Source organism: Drosophila tropicalis, unplaced genomic scaffold (assembly GCF_018151085.1).
Source record: "Drosophila tropicalis isolate 14030-0801.00 unplaced genomic scaffold, ASM1815108v1 contig_108, whole genome shotgun sequence".
NCBI lineage: Eukaryota > Metazoa > Arthropoda > Insecta > Diptera > Drosophilidae > Drosophila > Drosophila tropicalis.
This window is the reverse complement of record NW_027172444.1, coordinates 1,035,480-1,044,729: the sequence shown is the minus strand read 5'-3', so window position 1 is coordinate 1,044,729 and position 9,250 is coordinate 1,035,480. Positions and strand designations below refer to the sequence as shown.

The window sequence follows — 9,250 nt, the reverse complement described above, 5'->3', positions numbered from 1 at the left end:
TTTGGCCGAACTTGAGCTCCTCGGCTCAATAGGAGGAGCTTATTTAATTTACTTTATTATTGTTATAATTAATAATTTATTATAAATTGTAATTTGTAATTAAATTCCTTTTCCTTTTTAGACTATCCTTTTTTTTCCCATCGACCATCACACCTCACTGTCCACACTAAACTGATTTTTAGCCTAACCCCACTAAATTCAGACGACTCATCGCCTGATCTTACGGCTAATTCCTTAGACCCAGAGCCTGGGTAAACAGCCTTTTGACCGCTGGACGCCTTTCAAATTTAAAAAAATCCCTTTATAATTTAGATCTGCCGAACACTAGAACCCCCTATTCCCCGACTTACCCACTATTTTCTGTCCCTATTTGGTACTATCGATGGATCCCTTCCGATAGCCTCAAGGCTGGCCATAAGAACACACTGACATCTCTAAGACAACACGCCAGATATGGCAGTGAAAAATGGTCAGGAATATAAATAAAAAGTACCATCAAAATAAAGATGAACCCCCCACACTGAGCCATACCAACGATCCACCCACACTAGGAACCAGGGGAAACGCGCTAACGAGGGAAAACGCCCACATTATGCCAAACGACTCGAAGCCATGGAACGATGCATGCCTCTTAGCTGGACTCAGGTAAGTGATTGAGGTATTAAATGCTTTCTCGCCTTGCTCACAATGATCATTTTTCTTCCAGGTAACTTTAACAATAATTGTTTTCTTCTCTCTCTATTGTTTTAAATCCTTGGCGTGGTAGATTCCGCAAGGCTTCCCCTCGAGAGCCTCAGTCTCATGCATATTATTGCCCACAAGGGTTCGTATCCGGCATTTAATATATTTGCGCGCAAATATGGCATTGAAATTCGTTCCGAAACTGCTCAAGGCGAGATTCCGCCGATACACTTCTTGTCCAGCGTGAAACTTCACTTCTCTAGCACGCTTGTTGTAAGACGCCGCGCTTCTTTCATGAGCAACGTGCAATTGTTTCCTGACCTCATCCCTCATCAAAGCCATCTTCGTCTCCCGATCTAACAAGTTTATTTCGTGATCCTTCAATGACTTCAGCTTCCGGTCCAACTCGTAATTCCTGACCTCATCCCTCATCAAAGCCATCTTCGTCTCCCGATCTAACAAGTTTATTTCGTGATCCTTCAATGACTTCAGCTTCCGGTCCAACTCGTAATCCGTACCATTCGTGAACATATTTTGCCCGAACACTGCAAATTATGGCGACACCCCTGAAGCCTGATGTATCGCCCCTCTCAAACTACACTCAATCTCGCTAAGATACAGATACCAGTCGCGGTGATCGGTATCCAAGTAGGCCCGTATAGCGTTCAGCACCGAATGATTAACCCTTTCGGCAGCATTAGATTGGGGCGAATACACTGCTGTACGCAGATGCCTTACTCCGTATTCTCGTAGTAAAAGTAAAAGACATCCTAACGGTCAGTAAAATAGGCTATGGTAGATGTAAAGCAGAGTTCAAGACAGCAGAGGCAGCCAATAATTTATTAAATTTTGATCTTAAAAAAAAAAAAAGGTTATGAACCCAAGATCCTTAAACACTTCCTATTCAAAACCGGAATTTTATTTCAAATACCGAAACGTTTTCCAGACACGGTGCTAAAAGAGTACATCAGCTCAGCAGTTCCAAATCACGAAATAATACGTGTAAAAAGGAAAGAAAGGGATGAGCTGGTCCCCACGAGTAGGGTTAAGCTTATCTTTAGAGGAAACAATATTCCAACAGAGATAACTTTTCTGTGCTCCAAGGTCAAAGTAAATCCTTTTATTCCCTTCAGCCAATGTTTTCGCTGCTTCCGTTTTGGCAGCACCTGCTCCCTAGTCCATACAAAAAAACAATCTTGCTCACAGACAATCTGCATAAACTGCAAAGATGAACACATTGCCACACACACAGAATGCCCCGCTCGAAAAAGAGAATTCGCCATACAAAAAGCCATGACTATGGAAAATCTTTCTAGAAACGAGATTAAAATTAAATACCCCGCCCTCTTCCAAAAAACTAGTATAATTAACACAAACGACCTTACACTTTTCCCCACCCCACAATGGCAGATAAGCTCTGACAGAAACGCGATCCAAAACATACATGGTGTGGTAGTGGGATTGTTGAAGACGCGCACCATGTCGCATTTGTGCGAGGAGGTCGGGCAGAGAGTTACTGCGGACAATTTGGTCCTGCTCATGCTGGCTGACCTTGAAAACTGGGAGGCGGCCAGCAAGTTCGCAGCCATCATAATGAAGGAGCTCAGGAGACTAGAGAGAGAGAGGAGAGGACCTGGCTAGGATCTGGCTAAGCTGTAGTAGGGATAGGATTAGGCCACATACTTTTAGGGATAGATTATGAGTAATTTGAACTTAAGCATAATGTCTAGCTTTAAGTACCGTTAAGCACCCTAGCCATAAGACCAATGTAAATGTTCCCCTATAAATACCGGGCTTGCGGCCCCAATAAATCACTTCAAGTCAAACCTTGCTTTCGCCTATTACAATTTAAAGATAAACAAAGTTGATAAATAAGGGAATACATGACTAAATAAGGAAATAAATAAATAAATAATTAAACTAGTAAAAGAAAAAAAAAAATAATAAATCAACAAATCTACATATATAAAAAGAATAAAAGACTAGTAATTTGTTGTATTTAACTAGGTGGACGAGTTCGCCGATGACTTGGGGTTCAGAGCAGTGCGCATAAAATTTCAACGGAGATGAGTACGAAATCGTTTTCCAGTCAGCCAAAATTAGATGCTCCCATGCTGTGAAATAAAAAAAAAAGCAATGAGGTGTCACGGGACACCCGGGTAGAGCGAAGCTCTCTAGGAATTCGTCGAATTTAGGGGGTCACTGAAGTGTAGCTGAATTTTGTTAATACATTTCGATTTGAAGTCTCACTAAATTGATCGCAATATTGGGGGAGTGAAGGTACTAGTGCCAGTACTAGGCGACGCCCTTGTGTACACATACTTTTTATACCCTTGCAAAAAGGGTATATTAATGTTGGTCAAAATTGTGCAACGCATATAAGGAAGCATTTCCGACCATACAAAGTATATATATTCTTGATCAGCACGACGAGACGAGTTCAAATAGCCATGTCCGTCCGTCCGTCTGGATCAACGCAAACTCCTTCTAGACCGTAAGAGCTACAGAGCTGAAATTTTGCATGTAGGCTTGTATATCTCGGATTCAGCCGGATCGGATCACTATATCATATAGCGATCTTTCGAAAACAGTGACTTTTGTCAATAACTTCGTTATTTCCTATGCTAAGATTGTAAGCTGTTTTTTCGGAAACATTAGCCTTTTTAGCTTAAACGTTTTTCCACTGTGATGGCTATAGGTAAGGAAAGAGTTACCAAAAATGTTGCAAGGGTATACAAACTTTGACGCGGTCAAAGTTAGCCCCGGCCCTCTGGTTTAAGCGTAACTCTAATACATATGTATGTTCATACATATGTACATACGTATTTACATATATGTAGTTATGTATACGTATGCGTACGTTTACAAGTTACTAAAATCTGATATGTACATATGTATGTATGTATGTATGTACTGACATAGATATATGTACATATACACATGTATATGTATATGTATAGGTTTTACAGGTAAATGAATATGTACATAGCACAAAACATATGTATGTACATATGTATATAAGATTAAATATGCATGTACATATGTAATTTGAAGAAAAAAAAAAAACATACGCTGAGGATACTTGGCAGCCGCTGCTACAGGTAGAAGTAAAGAAAAGTTGATTGGTAATTTATTCAACAATTTAGCAAACACGCCATTCCAAAGCTTTGCAAGAACTCTGCAAACAGCCAAGGGAGACCTTTTGCTTGAAATGGGAAAGCCAATGCCTGAAAGCCTAAACCAAATAAGCGATGATATTGGTGCTGCATTGGGCAGCCAGTTTGAAGCTTCTGCTTTGATAAGCGAAACCAGGCTGGATATCAGAGAGCTTGATGGTGAAACCAGCAAAGAAGACATAGTAGCCGCGTTCGGGATCAGGCTCAAGGTGAAGATTGACGTGACCGCCATCAAGAGTCTGCGTAAATCTTATTCAGGTTGCCAAAGAGCTACAGTAAGCGTCCTAACTATGTCAGTTAGCGACATTCTTCAAGCTGGAACAATAAAGGTTCGCTGGAATGTCTGCCCCATACGCCTAGATAATACCCCGAGAAGGTGCCTAAAATGTCTAAAATACGGCCATATCGCGTCCAAATGCACCAGCGAAACCGATCGAACTGGCCTCTGTCTAAGATGTGGCAAATCGGGTCACAAGATAAAAGAGTGCAATAATAGCCCTTCATGTTGCCTCTGTGTTGCCAGTGGAAACGCTGATTATGCACATACGGCAGGTAGTCAGAGGTGCCCACACGGGCCAAAAGGGACGTCAACAACAAAACAACAATGATAATTATTCAAATAAATCTCAATCACTGCGAGGCAGCACAAGACTTGCTGACACAGACTGTCAGAGAGCTCGGCACAGACGTTGCTATTATCAGCGAGCCTTATAAAAATGTTGCCTCCACAACATGGGCACAAAACAACTCGGGAAAAGCCGCGATCTGGGCATGTGGGACCACACCGTACCAGATAAAATTCTCAGCATCCTTTAACGGTTTTGTTAGAGCCAAAATAAGAGAGTACTGGATTTTTAGCTGCTATCTACCCCCTCATATAGCTTACGAGAATTCTGCGGTGTACTAGAAGAGCTGTCGGATCAGATCCGATGCCACAAGCCGGCAATTGTTGCTGGGGATTTCAATGCATTGGCAGCGGAATGGGGCAGCTCTTCCACCAATGCAAGAGGCCAAGCACTTCTTGAAGCATTCGCGCCAATCGACTTGGCGCTCCTAAACACAGGCGGCGGCTTCACATTCCAACGCGGCAACATAGGATCTATAATTGATCTTACATTCGTCAGCAGTGCACTCTGCACACATGCACGGTGGGTATTGAGTCCACATTACACAGCTAGCGACCACAATGCAATTATCTGCACAATTAATAAACAGCGGCGTTCGGAACGGCAGATAACGAGACCCCAAATATTCAATTCGAAGATGTTAGATGTCCAAGTCTTCACTAGAACTCTTGAGCAGCACAATATCGAGGCGTATTCAGCAGAACTTAACACCTGGCTAACCGACGCGTGCAACGTCTGCATGCCCCGGAAAAATGCCTGTCCCAAGAACCACAGACCAGCATACTGGTGGAATGAAGAGATTGCCAAACTCCGTAAGTTGTGTCATCGATCCAGAAGGAGATCCCAGCGCACTCGGGGTAGTGAAGACTCTGAGTCTCATCTTCTAGAATTTGAGCCAAAGCGCAGAGAGCTTAAGATGGCTATTCGCCGTAGCAAAAAGGGCTTGTTTCGACGCATTACTCGCAGAAGCAGCCAATTATTTTTGGGGCAGGCCATATAAAATTGTTATGAAGAGGCTAAAATCTTACCAGCGCATAGAGCCACCTTCTAGCATCGAAATGGATGCAATAGTAAGGGAACTGTTTCCCCCCCCAGGCACCTAGCAATTTTGGCACAGTTACCTACGATGTAGCAGGCATACCGCCGGTCACATCACAAGAAGCTGTAGGACGCATTAAAATCAACTCGTCCCCTGGCCCCGACTGTATCCCGAACGAGGCATTAAAGATTTGCTGCCTTCCAGTACCCTGAAAATTTTGCATTCGCCTTTACCAATTGTCTCAACGATGGCATATTCCCCGACCTATATAAGCAGCAGAACCTAGTGCTCTTACCTAAACCAGGAAAACAAAGGGGAGAGCCCTCTGCCTACAGACCCATCTGCCTACTAGACTCGACGGGAAAACTCCTAAAAAGAATAGTAGTGAACAGGCTAGACCAAGCCTTGCAGGCCAAGCAAGCAATTTCCGAAAACCAGTTTGGTTTTCGCAAGAAAAGATCTACACTAGATGCAATTCGGAAAGTGGTTAAAATAGCTCGAAACGCAATCGCCGGCGATAGATGGAAAGGCGGATCAAAAGAATACTGCCTAATAGCCACACTAGACGTTAAAAATGCTTTCAACTCGGCAAGATGGTCCTGCATATTAGAGGCTCTGCATAACTATAGAGTTCCGCCGTACCTGTTGAAAATAGTCAGCAGCTACCTCAATAACAGATGGTTGCATGCGGACACCTATGATGGAGGTAAACTTTATAGCATTACCGGAGGAGTTCCACATGGCTCTGTCATGGGGCCGCTACTCTAGAATGTAATGTACAACGGAGTGCTAAACCTAAATATGCCTGAAGGAGTTGAGATCATTGGCTTTGCCGACGACATCGCCTTAGTTTGCGTGGCGAAACATTTAAACGAAGTGGAAGCTGTTTGCTCGAACGCGATATTTCGAGTTCACCAGTGGTTGGCCACAATGGGCCTTCGCTTGGCCGAACATAAAACTGAGGCAGTGCTCGTCAGCTGTCGGAAGAAAGTATAGACTGCAACAATACAGGCCTGCACCGCGCAAATAACCAGCAAAAGCTCAATAAAGTACCTTGGCATACTTATCGATTCCAGGTTAACATTCAAAGACCACCTTAATGAATCAGCAAAGAAAGCGAGAGCTACCAGCGCTGCCTTATCGTGCCTAATGTGCAACACATAGGGTCCCACACAGAGCCGCAGACTGCTGCTCCACGGGGTCACAAAGGCCATAATGCTTTACGGCGCTCCGGTCTGGGCCGAGGCCATGGCCACAAAATCTTATTCACGGGAGATGGAATTCGTCTATAGACTCAGTGCGCTCAGAGTCTGCTCCGGTTTCCGCACGATTTCTGGAATGGCTGCTATGGTGCTAGCAGGCACAATTCCTATCCGACTCCTAGCAGACGAGACCAAGCAACTGTTCAGCAAACTAAAAGACCCGAGCATTACTCAAACCGAAAGGACTCCAATCCGCAAGAGGGAGCGGAGCATAAGTATTTCTAGATGGCAGGCGATGTGGGACGAGTCTGAAAAAGGCAGATGGACACACAGACTTATCCCAAATCTCGAAGCATGGCTGAATAGGGGACACGGCGAAGTCAACTTCAGCCTGACACAGCTACTGAGCGGACACGGTTGCTGTCGGAGTTACCTTCACAGATTCCGACATGCTGCAAGCCCAGCGTGTCCATGGTGCAACAACGGTGAGGAAGAGACTGCTGAACACATTCTGTTCAGTTGTGGCCGCTTCGACACTCACAGAAGAAATCGGCAAGTGGTGCTCGGGGTGCATGCGTCAGCAACAAATCTGGTACCGCTAATTATACTGCGGAAGGCAAATTGGGATGCCATGGCCGAACTACGCAGCGAAGAACAACTGGCAAACAGAACCTGATAAGAGGATGTGCGGTGGAGCCAAGATCGTGTGAAGCAATACCCCCGCTGGCAGTCCCACACGCTTTTCCCTCTCCGCAACTTCATATCTTCCTAAATCTTTTGTAAATTCTTCTTTCTATCCTTTCTTAAATAAATGAATTAAAAAAAAAAAAAAAAAAATATGTGTGTACGCATGGGTTTTAAGGCCAAGTCTGTACAAACATTTGAATATGTACATATGTACGCATACGTATTTAATAGTTACGATAACATACATAAATATGTACATACATATGAATGCATTTACATGGTTGTATATACATACATACATGCATGCGTTTTCAAAGCTAAATGAGAAAAATGTACGTTACATACATATGTACATACATATAATAAAGTTATACATATACATAAAGTTTCACCTTCATATATGTACATACATACATATACATACATACATACATACATATATTCTAAAAAATTTGTTAACATAATTATTATACAAAATATACATGTATTAGTACAGATAATATATTTATGTACAATGTATATATGCATATGTATGTACATATTTATAATAAGAGCATTTAATTAAAAAAAAAAAAAAAATATTCGACGACCTCTACATCATTTGAACCACGGGCCAGGTGCAGGGGAGGCCAACACACACCTTCAGAACTACATTGGCATGTAGAAGTTAATGGATAAATTATCGTTTTATTGCGCTACAAGAAAAAAAAATCTGACGCGCTGCAGATCTGACGTCTGACGATTTTTAAAAATAATTTCCTACCGCGATGTGCCTAAGAAAGCTTCGCTCTAAAAAAGCGCACACTACCGACCACTCTTCTACAGTCTCCCTTGATTCTGGCTTGGGTTTCTTTCTTTTAGATGTCCCTCTCTCGACTTTCTTTTCGGCGTCTTATGGGCCGGCGGGACAAATTCTCTCTTGTGGACAAGTAAATGTGCACAGGGGTGGCGAGTGCTCCTGCCCAGCTCAATTTAACCGGCCTTTTTGGGGTAATCATGGGAAAATTAAGAAGTAACAATTTTTCCGGCCGGTCTCGCCTTGCTGCGCCTTCGGATTGAACAAAATTTCTCAAAAAAAAAAGTATTAATTTTTTTGGCTCCTTTGGCCGAACTTGAGCTCCTCGGCTCAATAGGAGGAGCTTATTTAATTTACTTTATTATTGTTATAATTAATAATTTATTATAAATTGTAATTTGTAATTAAATTCCTTTTCCTTTTTAGACTATCCTTTTTTTCCCATCGACCATCACACCTCACTGTCCACACTAAACTGATTTTTAGCCCTAACCCCACTAAATTCAGACGACTCATCGCCTGATCTTACGGCTAATTCCTTAGACCCAGAGCCTGGGTAAACAGCCTTTTGACCGCTGGACGCCTTTCAAATTTAAAAAAATCCCTTTATAATTTAGATCTGCCGAACACTAGAACCCCCTATTCCCCGACTTACCCACTATTTTCTGTCCCTATTTGGTACTATCGATGGATCCCTTCCGATAGCCTCAAGGCTGGCCATAAGAACACACTGACATCTCTAAGACAACACGCCAGATATGGCAGTGAAAAATGGTCAGGAATATAAATAAAAAGTACCATCAAAATAAAGATGAACCCCCCACACTGAGCCATACCAACGATCCACCCACACTAGGAACCAGGGGAAACGCGCTAACGAGGGAAAACGCCCACATTATGCCAAACGACTCGAAGCCATGGAACGATGCATGCCTCTTAGCTGGACTCAGGTAAGTGATTGAGGTATTAAATGCTTTCTCGCCTTGCTCACAATGATCATTTTTCTTCCAGGTAACTTTAACAATAATTGTTTTCTTCTCTCT

The 9,250-nt window shown here is 42.8% G+C and overlaps 1 protein-coding gene across 1 annotated transcript; it reads right to left on the bottom strand.

Annotated features, from left to right (window-relative positions):
• Positions 1-738: 738 nt before the first annotated feature.
• On the bottom strand, positions 739-1,212 carry LOC137572909 (uncharacterized). Its single transcript, XM_068284765.1, has one exon. The coding sequence runs from the start codon at positions 1,210-1,212 to the stop codon at positions 739-741; it is 474 nt and encodes a 157-aa protein (XP_068140866.1).
• Positions 1,213-9,250: the final 8,038 nt, after the last annotated feature.

Coding starts and splice junctions, on each gene's coding strand:
- LOC137572909 (XM_068284765.1), bottom strand. CDS start 1,212: ATGTTCACGAATGGTACGGATTACGAGTTGGACCGGAAGCTGAAGTCA.